Genomic DNA, 17,097 nt, shown 5'->3' on the forward strand with positions numbered 1-17,097 from the left:
CAAGATACAGGAGTCATGGGGTACACTGACTCTGATTATGCAGGACATGCAGATAGTAGAAAGTCCACTTTTGGCTATATGTTCACTTATGCTGGAGGGGCTATCTCTTGGATGTCCAGGGTGCAGAAGTGTACGTTCCTATCTACTACAGAGGTCGAGTATATTGCAGCCATAGAGGCTTGCAAGGAGGCTATTTGGTTAGGCTGTTTGATTGCAGACCTTGGAAAGACAGATGCTATGCCTACACTGCATTTGGATCTATGCCATTCAGTTGGCCAAGAATCCGGTATTCCATGCGAAGACGAAACATATTGAGGTGAGGTATCACTTCATTCGCAAGGTCGTTGAGGACAAGTCTATTGACCTTGTCAAGATTCTGACTGAGCAGAATCCTGCAGACTTGCTCACGAAAAGCCTCACTACCGAGTGCTTTGCCTTCCTTAGGAGATTGATGGGCATTGGATGAGATGACGTCTTTTTCCTCATTCTGATGTACATGTGTACATGTTGTAATGTCTTTTCTTTTTTCTCTCTCACTAGGGAAGATTCACCTTTAAGTGGGAGGTTGTTGAGGGTAAAGGTGCCTCCGTCTAGCCGCCCGTGTATTACTACACTGAGAGTACCCGCCACTGCACACTACAGGTGGCAGGCGCCCGTCACAGTCACTTATTCTTTATTTTTTTAGTGACAGTTTGAATACAAGAAGACCCGGCTACACATTGTGGTTGTTGGAGTTTCCATTTCTTGTCTCTCTCTTTCTTGCTCTTGCTCTCCCGCCATAGCTCTCGCGTGCAAGCTTCGATCCTTCTTACCTTTCAGATGTGATGTGAATACAATAAACATTTGATATTTCCATTGTCTTTGCTTGGTGCTAAAAGGATGATTAAACATGGAGAATAAAACATTTATTGTCCCTCCATAACATTGCTATCAAATAAAGGTGCGAACAACAAAAAAATGTTAGGAGGGATATTCTTATTATGAGGTTTTCAATTTTTGGTTCCACCATTTGTCTTAAAAAATTGGAAACTGGTCCATCTCAAAGGACGGGTTTTTGATGTTCAATCAAAAAATGGTATTCGATTTGGAACACAAGCTTATCAATGTTCTCAATTGAAAACCACATTGAAAAGAAGTGTGTTGATGCAAAAAAAAAAAAGAAAAGAAGAAGAAAAAGAAAGAAAAGAAAGAAAGAAAAAAGAAAGAAAGAAAGAAAGAAAAAAAAAAAAAAAAAAGAAAGAAAGAAAAGAAAAGAAAAAAAAGAAAAGAAAAGGATCAGTGTTGCAGGTGCGTGAGTTCAAGCCTTGGATTGTGCTTCTGAATAGCACTGAACTATTCATGTCTAAATACTAATATCTTAAAAAGATTTGGTGTTTGGAACCCACAAATGTGAATGTGTGTTGAATTTGAAAACCGAAAACCGATCTTCGATCTTGTGGTCTATGTGTGTTGAATTTTAAAACCAAAAACTGATCTTCGATCTTGTGGTCAATGTGAACAGCTCCTTAGAGAAGGAGCGATGGTTAATAGTTATGTTTCACGATTACCAGTGAAGTCAAAACTGGAGATGGATTTGAGTTTAAATGGAGTGCATGGGGTTGATGATTACGCCGCGTTTAAGAGGAGAAAGAGGAAGAGGCTCATCAGATGAGAGAGAGAGAGAGAGAGAGAGAGAGATTTTTACTGATGGGCGAGAGTCTCTTATTTTAGCACTCGGCATCCGGATTCCGCATCGTCATTGGGGGAGAAACCTTTTATGTTTTGAGGAAGACTTTCCTGACACACAAATTAATATCATATTCTGAAATGCGTTGCCCGGGTTGGTGAGAAAGGATCCCTCTCTTTCGTTTCAGGATTTGTGGCAACAGTCTCACCGTAACAGGCAAGGAAAGGTCCTTCCATTGCTGCCTGACTCGAGGTCGTGTTTCCATTGCTACCCGACTCGAGGTTCTTTCTGCCTCCATTCTCAATACTGTCATCGTGCTTCCATTGCTGCCTTACTCGAGGTTCTTTCTGCCTCCTTTGTAAAGATCATCTTCGCGCGCAAGGCGTTTCATCTCCTGCTCCGAGATTATCTCATCCTGCTTCAACGAGACACAGGCTCCGTCGACAGTGCGTGCCGCAGCTATCTCCTTTTAGACCGTCAAGCTGAAGCTTGATCCGATGCATCGCTCCTCGTCCTAGAAGGCACCGTTTTCGGAGAAGAAAAGTGAAAGGCGAAACGCTTCATCGTTATGCAAACATGTGACAAAGGCCTATCTGCTCCCTCGGCAGTATGTTATCCTTGTCCGAATGCAGCTCTCCACTATCACCATTATCATATTCCTCGTACGGATAATCGCAGTTGCCGTCTAGTTGAAGTTTCTGGCCATGTCGACAGTGGCTTTCGAGAAGTTTTATGTGCAATGGCTAGAGAAAATGAAGGCTCTGTTTGTACAGCTCAGGCAGGCTCTGCAGTCTAAGTCAGATGATGAAGAACAAATCAAACAGCTTGTGAACGAGTGCTATTCTCACCACAATGATTACGTGAATGAGAAGCTAAAACTTTGTCAGGCGGATGCTTCCTTTGTTGTTGCAGGGATGTGGCGTACACCTTTAGAAGCTGGTTTCCTATGGATGGGAGGATGGAGGCCAACAACTGCAGTAGTTCTGGCATACTCGCTTATGGGCATGCAAGTTGAGAGTGAACTGCAGAAATTGTTAGATGGAATTGAACTACCAACGATGGCAGCATTATCAGGCAGACAGCTCTCAATGCTAGACTCTTTGCAGCAGAAAGTTCGTGTCTCTGAAGATATTCTATCCAACCGCCTAGCTGTGTTGCAGGTACTTGATGTGATCCAGCTGTACTTGTGATATCAATCATTAACATCCTTGCCTTAAATGTGTATTTGCAATTGTAGATGCTATTGGCTGACCAGCAAATGGCAAAGGCTACTTCAACCACACCTCCACCAAGTGAATCCAAGGACCTTACAGATGTACAAGAAGCTATGGAACCTAAATTAGCTGGATTACGTGATCTTTTAATTGAAGCAGAAAAACTAAGGCGAGAAACTGTTTGGGAAATGCTGAATATCTTGAGACCTGTACAGGCAGGACAGTATGCTTTGGCTGCTTATGAGATGCTAATGGCCGTCCAAAAGTTAGGGAATCAAAGGGAAGGGAACAAGCTTTTATCTATGCCAAAAACCAGACCACCAACAAGTATTACTGAACTTGCATCACAAGGTGATGTTGTGAAGTTACAAAAGGCATTAGAGAGTGGAGTTGACCCATCTGAAGGTGATTATGATGGTCGTACACCATTGGTAAGAACTGAGTGCTCGTGATGATGTCGATGTCAGATTATGGAAATTATGTTTGGTTTTACTTGTTTGCATGTGTGGTGGCATGATCGTGTGCATAGCTGTGCATGCAAGCAAGTGTAATTTGTGAAGAACGTGCCAACTAATAAACCAGAATCGTCCTTACATGGTAACGTAAGTTCCTTCTCATGAAGTTGGGCTGACAAATAAGTAGGGAAATTTTCCTTTTACTAAAATAGGGGGAGTTCACTCTAGACTTCAAAATATGGAGGAATGGAAGAGTGTGGTGCTGACATTTGATGTGTGCTTGCCATCATCCACAAAAGCCTTGATTAGAAGTTCTAACTTGTAAGTTTTGTGTCAATTTTTGGAAGCTTTCAATGTAGAACATGTGAAGTAAAGCTGGTCATTGGATGCTCTCATTATTTTTAGGCCCATAACCAGAGTCCATAGGAAAAATATGTGCATTTTTAACTTGATTCTTTCTTTTGGGTGTAAGAATTATTCACTGGGACCTTTTGGTCTAGTGCAGATGAATTTGCTACTTGGATTGATTTCATGTCAATGATTCTTTTTTAGGCCCATAACCAGAGTCCATAGGAAAAATATGTGCATTTTTAACTTGATTCTTTCTTTTGGGTGTAAGAATTATTCATTGGGACCTTTCGGTCTAGTGCAGATGAATTTGCTACTTGGATTGATTTCATGTCAACGATGCTTTTAAGTGTTAATATCACTTTTTGGAGATGTTGGACTTATTGCTTATTGAAAGTTTCCTACTTTTCAGCCCAAAGTTGTATTACCAGTGAAGACATTGGTATATTTTGCACTAGTGTCTCACTCGTTTGAGGCAACAAGTTTTTGAAACTAGGATTTCTAGAGCATTTCCACATGTGAGCTGGTGGCAAACACCGACTTGTCCTAGCCTTTGTTGCTTGTGGGTACCCTCCTTAGCAATTGTTTAATGTTTGGATGCTCAAGGGTGACTCAAATTGTAATTAGTGTTATCGTTGCTTACTAAATGCTAGTCCTTTTATGAACTATAAAGAGGACTTGCTAGGTCAATTGGACCTCTAGTGTTTGCCCCACTCACATAGCGACATGGAATGGAGAGAGCATTGTTTTGAATCGGGGAATACTATTCTGTGACGGTCAAGAATAGAGAATGTGTTTCAAGACAAGGGAATATCCTAGTGTCCATTGCTCTACCATTGTTCTCCAGTGGAACATGCCAATCCCATTTCCCTTGGAGGGAACTTGAGGCCTTCTCATTCTTATGCCATTCCCCATTCTTGCTAGTTGTGTCCACTCATTTGTATTTTTGGTTGACTACCATCTAGCAAGTGCGCCACAATTTAGGTAATCTACCAATGCCTTTGTTTCAAACACCATTGGAAGCAAGAGCAAGAGTAGTCAACAAATATGAGAAAAGATGAAGGCTTGACAATATAAATAAAGGACCACTTAAGTACAATATCAACTTTTGCATGAGGAGTGCTTAAGGAGCTGGAGAGAATGAATTGTTGAAAGGTAGAAGTGGTTGTAGTGAATTGTGATGGCACCTTAATGACAACCATATCTTTATAGATAACACACAAAAGTGGTTGGTATAGGCTACAACTGTTAATGAGGCTAAAACTTGGCAAACGCTCAAGTCATAAGCTCTAATCAACATAGCTCTAACATTCTCCATTGACTTAGTAATAGAGGATATTGTTAAATCCTGGGCGTGTGTCAACGCTCTAGGATCTTGATGATCAAGAATAAGGAAGAGCCTACATGAAGAGTTTCCGCCCTATCATTCATGGTAGGAGAATACATAATCTTTAGCTCTTGATCAAGTACCCACTTTTGGATGTATTGATATTTGACCTTAATGTGCTTTGAACAAACATGAATCTTGGGCTTTTGGATTGGAGTTGGGAACATGTGATTCTTGAATGAAAAGAATTGTATATGGTATGCTAATGCCATGTACTAACAAGAATTTGTTCATTTTGTCGAAGCAAACCCCTCATTATCCTTGGGATGTGGTGCCCATGTGAGGATTAAATGTGCAAGGTACCACTATCATGCATGTGGAGTTCATAGGTATGGAAAACAAGGAAATGGAATTGATAAGGCAAACAACAAAATTTTGGAGTTTGTAGTAACTATAGAAATGAGAAAGATAAGTACGAAATCATGAATATGTATAGAAATGCAATTGGTGAAGTGACAAGAAAGTTGAGTTTTGGGAAGTTTCCAATAACTATGGCGGACTTTGTTACTTAGCTATTGCTTCCATATGACCATCTCAATATAGCAAAATGGTGGTCTTGTGAAGCATGATTGCCAATTGTTGTTCATATCAAGTGTCCAATGAACCATACGAGCCTCCTATAACCATGTCGAACCAAAGGTGCTTGGTGCAGACATTAGTTCAAAGTATGTGATATTCTATAGGACTACCAAAATGGTGTGAGTGTGGAGATATGCTAGGGTTTGCAAAAGAAAACACCAAGTGTACAACCATGATTGAAACACAATGAGTTTAAGCACTCATGTAGAAACACAAAATTCAGGAATGAAGATTACAAAATGAATGAAAGGTATTGAATGATGAATGAATGTATAGAGATTGTTCAAGGATAGAGTTGTTCAATAGTTGATGGCTCTTGTGGAAGCAAGCTAAGGGAGATGTTGGAGTGTGACACCCACCGAAGGCAAATCTTGAGTCCAGAAACCACTAGTTGGTGTTAGCAGTTATGTGTGTCTTGTGTGGTCATCTCCTGCCTATGAGTCTCAATTTGAGTCAAATGTGGACATTAGGAGCTTTGATGTTGTCTTTGTGTGTCATTTTATGTGTTTTAGACACTTTAGATGGAGGGCACATTAGTGTATTTCTTTTTGTGCACTCTTGGCTATTTTTTAGGGGTTTGACCACATTCAGGGTTTTCTTTCTTTTTTGCCTATATGTGGGCAGCCTGCCCTCCCACTTTCATTATCCATTATCCATCATTGAGCCTTCGTGATCAGCAAGCCCTCCTCATTCTCTCATCCCCTTGCTACCGTCTGGTGCCCACATTGACATGTAGAGTTGTGTGCTAGGGCTGATTGTTGCAGCCTTGTACCTTTAGCCATTGCAGTCACATTGTTTCTTCTCTTTCCTTTGGTCTCTTTGTCTCCTTCTCTCCATGTTCACTGTCCTCTTTCCGTTGTGCACTTTTACATGGTATCAAAGACGTTTGGGAGCTAGAGATCTTGACGAGGAGCCTGCTGTCCATGACAAAACCAGCTGGATACCATCCACATATGTTGCAGTCCTTGCGTTTGACATTCAAGAGTGCAAGGCGGTTTGTTTCTAACCTGTAGCAGGCTGCGTTTGGCATCAACATTTTGCGTTTTGCATGAGGGCATTCTTCCCAGGCTGGGTGGCCATTACTAAGTGCTGATTTGCATTATAGCAGCTTGGGCAGCCTGTTTTCAGGCAGGTGCACTATTGCCACATCTGTGTTTTGATCCTGCTGGGTAGTCTCCAGGCTGGGTGGTCCATTTCTCAGTTGGGCGGCCTGTTTTCCGTGCTGGCCAGACATTATTCAGACTAGGCGGACGCATTACAGAACTGGGCAACCTATGCGGGCATGGGTGGTAGGTTCTTGGCCAGACAAGCGGTCAGTTTTACTGTGTTTCATATTGGACTTGTTCTTTTGACCTAGGTGACATCATATTTCATCTAGGAGGCCTCCATTGCAAGCCAACTTCTAGGTAGATCTGCATTTACTGTAGGGACTGACTTTCTGGGTACTCTTGGTCCTTGGCCAGCCCCTGGATTGGTTGTGTTACAGATTGAAGATCTGTTTTCCTCTGCATTTACTGCTCCCTTTCTCTACCGGACATTATGTGTTCCCTTCGGCATTGGATACTCCCTGTCTACCTTGCCCTAGTCTCTCTTCTTTTGTATGGTGGCCCGGTGGACCCTGATTATCCAAAGACACCTCTTATTGGTTGCCTTTATTCTAGTGGCAGCATCTTCTTTTGTTTTCTTGTAGGTACTTTATTGAAGGACATCTATGGCCGACGTTTATGCTATGGGGGATCGTGTGGTTAGGGATCATTTAGAGTGACCACCGTCTTATTAATCTTTCTTGTTATATTCTTCCAGGGCTTCTAGTGTTGATTGGCATTGATAGCATCTCTTGAGCAGGTGCCAAACCTACCCTCTCTTTCCGCATTCGACAATTTGGATGGGACAAACTACCCTCTATGGTCGTTCTGCATGGAGTGTCTCCTCCACGATTGTGACCTTTGGGATTTTGTTACAATCCCTAGGGCACAGTAGTGGATTTCTTTTTGTGCACTTTTTGCTATTTTTTAGGGGTTTGACCACATTTAGGGTTTTCCCTCTTTTTTGCCTATACATAGGCAGCTTGCCCTCCCAGTTTCATTATCCATTATCCATCATTGATCCTTCGTGATTAGTAAGTTGTGTGTTGGGGCTGATTGTTGTAGCCTTGTACCTTCAGCCATTGCAGTCACATTGTTCATTCTCTCTCTTGTGTTCTCTCTTTGTCTCCTCCTCTCTGTGATTACATTCCTCTTTCCATTGCTCTCTCATAGTTGGAGCTGAATCTAAGGGAGGAGTGGCTAAACAACAAAAATGTAGCTTGTAGGAGTGTAGTTGGAGCAGGATGTGTTGAGAAACCACTTTTCCAATTTCTTCACTTGAGTTAGGGTTTCATCATGGATAGCCCAAAAAAGGGCTGGGTGTCCATATTTTGGGGCTCCATTCTAGAGTGATCAGCGGGGTGCCATCCTAGAGTAATCAGTGGTGCATCACTGTAGATAGTATGGTGCCTATAAATAGGCAATCTCTCCATTCATTCGATATCTTCTCTCTTTTCATTCATGCCACACCACCCCACTAAAATCATTCTTTACCCCTCTTCCTTCATCACTTCGACACACTTCCCTCTTCGCTCCACTGCTGCCCATACCCCTAGTGGAGGACATTGTAGTTCATGGTTACTCTTCCTTTTCTCCTTCAGGCACCCTGTTTCCATCATCAAGTATTGCGTTTGGAGGCTCCACCCTGTTGGCGTCATCATCAGACTACTGTGGGCAGCTTCACTCTACATGGCGACAACATTCACACCTTGGTGTGAGGATACAGGCTTGTGTTTCCACTTCTCAAGGATCTCCACCATCAGGGGTCTTGGCGTCATCTTGATTGTTACATTTGGTAGATTCGAGGGTTCTCCGGTCATTGGTGTCATCACATAGACTATTGGTGCTTGTGTTTGCAACTTGCCATCACTTCTTTCATTTGGCGTCAGCATCCACACCCCTAGCATCTCCATGTGCGCTATAAGCATCTGTGTTTTGTAGCTTACACGTCTTTGGCATTCGCGTTTTGTATCCAGGCCATTTGTCTAGCATTTGAGGATCGTGTTTTTTTCCCTCGACAATTCGTGATCATCTTCCTCATCTCCGATGGCATCGGATGTAATATCCCTTGCGAACCACAGAAGGCCCCCCCTTTAAAATTAAACGAAAAATCCTCCCCACCCAAATCGTCGTCGACAGGTGAGGAGGGGGAAGAAGTTGACGTGGCGGGGAGAGAAGATGACGGCAAGGGGAAGAAGGGTGGTGACGAGTATGAGGAAGGAAGGAGACGCCATAATGACACCGTGGAAGGAGAAGGCGGAAACGATGACGACAACTGAGGGATAGGTGACGTAGATGGCGGTGCTGCAGAAGGAGGCCACGTGGCCTACATCTTTCCCCCCCTAACTCGTGACCAGTTCGCCATGCATGTCCCCCACCAATCGTAATGATAAATATGAAGCTTTGCGGAGGCGACAACACGTTGAAGGAAGACAAGGAGAGGGTGATAGACAAGGTGAGAGAGAGAGAGAGGGAGAGGGTGATAGAGAGGGAGGGAGAGAGGGTGTGAGAGAGTGAGAAAGAGAGAGAGAGAATCCTTGAGAAGATTCTCCTTCTCTTTCCCTCCTAAGAGGATGGCCACACGCATCTCTTTTTCCCATTGACCGCGAATCACTATACCCTTTCTCGCGAAAATTATCCTCCCTGCGCAGCTAAATTCTCTCCCCAAATTGGGTCCGCTAACCAAGAAAAAAGTGTCAAAGTCTTGTGCAACTCGCGTCCAAGAGAGACAAAGATCGGGAATGGCCCCAAAATGGAAAACGTGACACGCAAATGGCAATGCCACAACTAACAACGAAGCTTCGAGTGAAGGCATCATTGTCAAATCAACTGTGGTACCGGTCATAAGTAATGTATTTCCAAATTGATAGATGCTTGCTTTGATTCTCGTATGAGATAGACCCCATTCTATGATGCACGAGTATAGGTCATCCAAAATGATAAATTTCATCTCACTTACTCAAAAAATGGAGCTTGCAAAGTGTATGCATGAAAGAAAGTTAATTGCACCTAGTTGCATATGACTTATTCGTCGATAGAGCAATTACAAGGAAAAATTGGTTAGGGGTTATGAATGGCATAATAGTTTAAAAAAATGACATTAAAAATTGTGCATACAAGTGCTAAGTAAATTTTGCATAGAATCGCTCTTTGATCCCAAGGGGGAGAGCAAATATGCGATGGAATTGTTATCGCATCTATTCTTGTATTGTTTGGGAAAAATACAATTGGTTTTTGTTGGTTGATTGAACAACTCCCTAAATGCTTGTACATTTAACTGATTGTTGGATTGTGGTTTGGATGATTACTCCAAGTACTTGTGATTGATGGTAAATTCATGGTAGGGATTTGTGATGACAAATTGCCATGGGGAATAAATGAATGTTTTCTTGGAAGATGATATTAGGACTGAATGCCTTGATTGTGCTTGATTCTTAATTGGATTAATTAAGGAAAGATATTTTGTGCGGGTGGATCATCTCCAAGGTCACGCCGCACTTCAACCCGAGAGGGCACTGCTCAATTCACGGGTCGAAGGTCGAGTGGTGAAAAGGCCAACCACGGAAGTTGTGTCTCACTCCTAGGTCGCTTGGGGTCAGTGGAGCTCTGGACATCCCTTGCCTAGTCCGGAACGAAGTTGTAGGCTGCCGTGAGTCCAACGTCTAGGGCGTTAGAAGATTCTATTCTAGATAATGGATGGAAATTATGGTGCCATGTGATTTGAATCGGGTATTTTTGTTGAACAGAAGGGATACTTAATTTCTCCTGTATGGGCTGGAGACAAAGATTAAGTGGAAAATAAGTTAAGGAACTTGTTTGTCAAAAGGATTGCTTGCTCTGTATTTGTATATGTGCCGTAAATTACGTGAACGAACCCTGTTCCTTAAAAGGCCTAATTAAGGAAGTTGATTTTAGATGTCACACATAAATGTGATAGGACCTAATTAGATAACTTAAGAATGCCTATTGAGGGAAGCAGATGGGCGGAATCTCGGACGGGTCCGTCCTACAGTAGGGTGGTCCTAGAGAACTGGGAGGCTTCTCACAAGGTTTTACCGACATTCGACCTTTAGGTATTGTTAGGTTAGAATCCTAATTCATGTTGTTTTATGGGACCAGAATGGGACTATGCCCTATGGGCAGAGAGGTCGAGCAGCGCATCCCTCTCGTTTTCCATTCTCTTTGAACCAAGTGCGGTATGGGTCAGCTTTGGCTTGGGTATCTCTGCGTAAAGTAGGATATCCAAGACCCGATACTAGAATGCTATTAGGAGACCTTGACCACCAGGAACCCAAATTTCAAGTTGATCCTAGTGGGTTTGACCGCGAACGTCTCGTTGTGAGTCGGACTCGGGAAACCCTAGGTGACAAACCCCGTAACATTCCATGGAAGTGCCAGGTAGTGACGCTTAGATTCGTTTCTCAATGGACCTCTAAAATGTGCTTGGATAGTTGATAGGCGGGCACGTTACATCAGAGGATTGCGGTTCGCTCCCTTGATAGCTGTTCTTCACCTTCCAGTGATTACTTCGATTGCCCATTGCTCGGAAGACAACGTTTCACTCTGTTCAGTACGTGGATTCCCATAGGTATTGTTGCTTGTTTAAGATAGGACAATGCAATCATCTTTTAAGCTTTGGCTCCATTGTATTAGTTTTTCTTCATATAGCATGATTTAGTGCTTCTTCATCTTGTTCTCTTGTGTTTTTGAGTTTCCCTTCTCTCTCAGTGTTTGTTGTACACACTGTTTCTCTACGAAAACCCTACCGTCTCTCTAGTCTCTTCGTCATTCTTTGACATGGTATCAGAGCTAGAGGCGCTCAACTCGAGCCATGAAAATCCTCTACATCATCAGAGAAAGCAAAGACAGCTTGCAGACTCGGTATCATCTACTAATTTTCCCTTTCATTTCTGCTGGATCACTAGGAGATAGAGATACCCTTCTCTTCCTCTCCCACCCTGCCTTTTACAGGTTGACACTTTGGTGCTATGTCTTCATAGGCAAATGGAAAGACCATTAGGTGCTCCTCTTCTGGCATCACTGAACTCCCCTTCAATGCTTGTTGCCATGGACCTTTGCTCCTTACACTATCGGAGTATATGTGTCTTCCCCCAGACACTTGTTGTACCACCTCTCCCTTTTGGGCCACAAAGTTTATTTCGCACCAGCTTTCAGATTTTTATGCTCAAGGCAATAGGACGTATCCGATGCGCACTAAGTCTTCTTGAGCAAAAGGAGGATCGTCAAGGGCCAGGGCCTCCTCGAGACCGTCCCAACGTGCTACGGAGGTTGCTTCTACTTCTTCTAGGGTTTCAAAAATGCTACCTCAACAACCTGCGATTTTGCAGTTTGCTCTTCTGAGAGATGGTGATTGTTGGCTACCGTTCTCTTAGCAGTCCACTCCTTCGAGAGACTGGCTACTTGATAGCTTCCATTACTTCGGCTCTATAGTCCACTCCATTGAGAGATGGCAACTGTTGCCCACCCTTGGCTTAACATCAGCCTACCCTCTTCCCACCCTTGACTACTTACTGTTAGCCGTTGGCGTGATGCATTATGTTTGCCCTTAGTATGGTTTAGAACCTTAGTCATAGTAGTTCTATGTGTAAAGCGGTCTTAAAATGCCTTATGAATTTGTATACCTCATGAAGTGGATTTTGTAGGCAGTTGTAAAACATGACGTGAAGAGGTATTGCGTGTCTTTTCTCACATATGGATCATCATTCTTGATCACGACTAGTTGAGTTTCTTGCTTAGCAATACATTATGACAGTGGGCGCCATGACTCGTATCTCTACTCTTTTCCAGCATATTCTCTAGTTTATGTATTTGATTTATTGAGTATTAGTCCTGAAGTATGCGTTCTCTTGTTCCTATGTCATTATTTCTGAGTTTCCTGCTAGTTGCTTGATGAGGCATTAGGTATTTTCTGCACTACCTGATGCAGTTTACTCTATTAGTGTATGAGGTACTTCAATCCTATTACGCATTCAGCATAGATTTGGGGCTCAAACACTCAAGTTCGAGAGGCCATCTGTTGGAGTTCTTCATCATCTTTGGCACCCCAGATACCTTCTTCGGCATGACCGGCAACACTTCCTTTGTCATTAGATGATTCGGAGTCTGTGGTCCATGAGTTCTTAAATTTCCTCTCTCGTTGAGGGGAATTCAGAGGGGGATGTGCTTTCTTTGCCCTCCGCAAGGGCTTCTACTTCTTTGGTTTCAAAGGGGACTTGTGCACCTCCACCCTCAAACGGGGTCTCTCCAAATCATGAAGTTTTTCACCCACCATTTACTCTTTGGGGATGGTTGTCTTTGAGCAGTCATTTCTCCTCTTGATACCCAGGATCTTTATGTACCACCTAGATTGGGACCTTGGAGGTTCAGCTGCAACTTGGTAACAAGGCCTTCAAATTCCTCCCAGCATGGAGTTATAGAGCTAGTGGCTTTTCTCCGGAGGTGGAGTCGGGTTTTCTAGTTTATCTTGTCTATTGTTCCTTACTATAGGTAATCTTGCAAGTGGAAAACTTGGATCTTTGGGATCCTTCATATCTCTCCACTCCTCTTTCTTAATCCCTTTTTGGGCTTGAGAGTGGGTGTTGAGAAACAACTCCTTTAGTTTCTTCATTGCAGTTAGGGTTTCATCATGGATAGTCCCAAAAAGGGCCAAGCGCCCACATTCTGGGGTGCCATTCTAGAGTGATCAGCGGGGTGCTATCCTAGTGTGATGAGTGGTGTGCAACCCTAAATAGACTGGCACCTATAAATAGGCCACCTCTCCATTCATCCGATATCTTCTCTCTTTTCATTCATTCCACACCACCCCACTTTAATCATTCTTCACCCCTCTTCCTTTGTCTCCGATACTCTTCCCTCTCCACTCCTTTGCTGCCCATACCCCTATTGGAGAACATCGCAGTTTGTGGTCACCCTTCCTCTTCTCCTTCGTGCGCCCTATTTCCATCATCAGGTCTTGCGTTTGGAGGCCTCACCTTACTGGCATCATTATCAAACTGCGCGTGATTTCACTCCTCCACCTAGTGATAACATCCACACCCTGGCATCATGCTATAAGCTTGCGTTTGCACTCTTGGAGAATCTCCAACATCAAGCGTCACCCATCCCACTCTTGGCATCATCTTGGCTGTTGCGTTTGGTAGATTCGAGGGTTCTTTGGCCACTTGCGTCATCTTGGCTGCTGCGTTTGGTAGATTCGAGGGTTCTCCAGCCATTAGTGTCATCACACAAACTATTGGTGCTTGCTTTTGCAGCTTGCGATCACTCCTTTCATTTGGCGTCAGCATCCACACTCCTAGCGTTAGCATCTGAGCTGTCAGCATATGTATTTGGCAGCTCACACATCTCTGGCATTTGCATTTGCATCTAGGCAATCTCCCTAGCATCTGAGGATTGTGGTTTACTCCCACAACAGTTGGTGATCATCTTCCTCATCTTGGATGACATCAGAGGATTGCGGTTCACTCCCTCAAAAGGTGTTTCTTCACCTTTCAGTGATTACTTTGATAGCCCACTGCTCGCAGGACTGTGTTTTACTCCCTTCACTATGTAGATTGCCACAGGTGTTGCCGCTTGATTTGGACAAGACAATGTAGTCATCTTTTGAGCTTTGGCTCTACTGCATCATCTTTTCTTCACATAGCATGATTCAGTGTTTCATCATCTTATTCTCTTGTGTTTTTGAGTTTCTCTTCTCTCTCAATGTTTGCTATACACACTATGTTTCTCTACGCAAACCCTACTGTCTCTCTGGTCTCTTAGTCATTTTTTGACAGGATGGTCTAGTAAGAGCAAGGCAATAGCAGTGGGACTTGAGTTGAATCAAAATGCAGCTGTGTGGATATTAGCAAGGTGGCAGCTAGAGAGGGCAGATTAGGTGTTGAAGATCTTGACGAGGTTGTTTGTGGGATATAGGGAGTGACTAGTAGTTAGACATCAGTTGGATAGTAGAAACACAGGCTGAAAGTGGTCGGAGATGATGTTGGAACTGATGACAACAACCGCTGGGGCAAAACACAGTTAGTAGATGCCTCCAAAATGGGAGGTTATAGCTGAGGATGGCCATTGTAGGATTTGAAAGCTGATGACAGTTGGCTGGGAACAAACGTAGTTCTTTGGAGATAGGAGTGCAGCTGAAGGATGCCCATGGTAGTAGCTAGAGATGATGAGGAATGGGTGGGCTACAATAGGCAATGGAGCTGGCAGCCATGTGATGATAGGGGATGAACTTGGATAGATTGGGATGACAAGGCATGCAAGTGGCCTAGCACACTCTCTATTTATATAGATGGAATCAACCAAAGTTGGGGAGTTAACTTATGGGGCACTGAAAGGCACTAAGTGCATTTGAGTTTTGGGGTTGTTTAATAAGCTAATGAAGGCTTAATGTGTAATGCATCTTTTTAGCTTAACACCCCCTCTTAAGCCCAAAATTGAAAGTAGGAGGGACAACAAGCAAAGCTCACTCCATTTTGCCCCAAGGGGTCACGACTTCCACCCCAAAGCTACAAGAGCATTAGCAAATGGGTGCATGTTGGCTGCCCAAGACCTGCCAAGCCTACAGAGGCAATGGTTTTCTTCCCTCAAAACTCAAAAGGCCACCCCAGAGAGGCCAAAGCATCGGACAAAGGGTGCTCATTGACTGCCTAGTGGCCTACCAAGGTTTGCAAAGGTGATGTGTTAACCACTTTTTTTTGGGTGGATGTGATGCCGCCTATGGGGGGAAATGGATGGTTGGCTCACAAATCACAAAACAGAGAGCATGTACAAAGATACTTGCAAGGGTGTTGATGATGAAGTAAATGATAGGTAGGGGAATATAGGGATATGGAGGTTGGTTGAGAGATTGCTCATGATTCGACGAGAGCAAGGTGCTCATAGATGCTTTACTCAATGAGATGCATAGAGTGATGTTGCTCAATACAAATAAGATTGCTCATGCAGCAAGGTGCCACTTGGGGGGGGGGAAATTTTCACTTGCCCCAAGTGCTCTTTGAGAAAGATGACGATCAGGCAATGCAAAGGGTAGGTACAAGGAAGGGATGACAATTAAGAAGACAATGCCGAAACTTGAAGATACCAAATGAAGGATAGAAACCTCCTCTCCACTTGTGAGCAAAGTACATCTCATGGGTGTACGAGACTCTGCAATTAGTCACATTTTTTGTTTTTATGTGAGAGTATTTGTGTAACTTGCCCGCCCCTCAAATTGTGGGACATGTCTTAGCAGTCCGTTGAGAGATATATCTAGAAGGCGCCGCCCGGCACTCCCAAGGAATGACACGGGGTTTGCCAACTAGGGTCTCTCGAGTCTGCCCCACAACGGAACTTATCCCGTCGTTCCCACTAGGATCGACCTGAAGTCGGGATTCCTTGTAATCGGGTCTTCCTAATAGTCTTCTAGTGTCGGTCTACAACTGCTCCACTTTGCGCAGACACAATTGGGCCAAAGTAGACTCATACTGCACTTGGTTCAAAGAGAATGGGAAACGAGAGGGATGCATCGCTCGATCTCTCTGCCTGTAGGGCATAGTCCCACTCGGTCCCCTGAAACGGTATGAATCAGGTTTTTAACTTTCAAGTTCTAAGATCCTTGTCTAACTAACGTTCGCATCAAATAAATTCCATTGAGGAAAGCTCTCGGCTAACCGAGACCACCCTTCCGTAGGATAGACCCATTGGTCTCATCCACCACGCTTCCCTCGGGGGTTGTTTTAGTTATCTAATTACCTACCACATTATGTTTGACACATAAAAGCAACTTCCTTAATTAACCCGTTAATCACAGGTCCCTTTACGTAATTTAGGGCACTGACACGAAGACAAGATAAAACAGGATCAAACACTTCCTTAACTTATCTTCAGATTAATGTTTGTCTCTTGTCTATACAGGAGAATTAAGTGTTCCTTTTTGCCTCCGTAGAAAAATCCTTCCGTCTCTCGGCAATAAAATCTGAAGGTTCATCTTACCAAGATTCCGCCTTGTAACTAGTATCAAGGCCTCGAGATCCCATCTCGAGTCACGTAGAACACTTGTGTAGGGTCTGGAGGCATTGGGATTTACGGCCAGAGCTCCCATTGGCACCCAAGCGTCCTCCTACGCCAAGTAATTTCCACGGAGAGACCTCTCGTAGCGGGTTCGGTCCACATTCCCGGCGCGGATTCACAGCCCCCTTGGTTAGGGTTTGGCGGTTTGCGGGGGGTAACTAGCGCCATCCTTCCTTAATTATCCCTTTAGGAAATCAACCACAGTTGAAGCAACCAGCTTAAAAACAATTACTAGGGAAAAGATCCCTTTTGTTTCCATGGCAATCAGTCATCTCAGACCCGGCCATGCAATCATCAA

The 17,097-nt window shown here is 43.7% G+C and overlaps 1 protein-coding gene across 5 annotated transcripts in view; it reads left to right on the forward strand.

The window, feature by feature from the left end:
- The first annotated feature begins 1,655 nt into the window (after positions 1-1,655).
- Positions 1,656-17,097, forward strand: part of LOC148020951 (uncharacterized) — a 72,990-nt gene continuing 57,548 nt past the window's right edge. The window contains exons 1-3 of one of the 5 annotated variants that reach the window (XM_087698777.1): positions 1,656-1,947; positions 2,031-2,826; positions 2,904-3,311. In XM_087698777.1, coding sequence (XP_087554903.1) covers positions 2,371-2,826; positions 2,904-3,311 — 864 coding nt within the window. In that variant the 5' untranslated portion in view covers positions 1,656-1,947; positions 2,031-2,370. Of the gene's footprint in view, positions 2,827-2,903; positions 3,312-17,097 lie in introns of all 5 variants that reach the window. The other 4 variants (XM_087698776.1, XM_087698779.1, XM_087698778.1 and 1 more) reach the window with 4 other exon arrangements.

The sequence above is a fragment of the Lygodium microphyllum genome, chromosome 18, assembly GCF_053477565.2.
Source record: "Lygodium microphyllum isolate KBCC chromosome 18, Lygodium_microphyllum_v1.1.10, whole genome shotgun sequence".
Taxonomy (NCBI): Eukaryota; Viridiplantae; Streptophyta; class Polypodiopsida; order Schizaeales; family Lygodiaceae; genus Lygodium; species Lygodium microphyllum.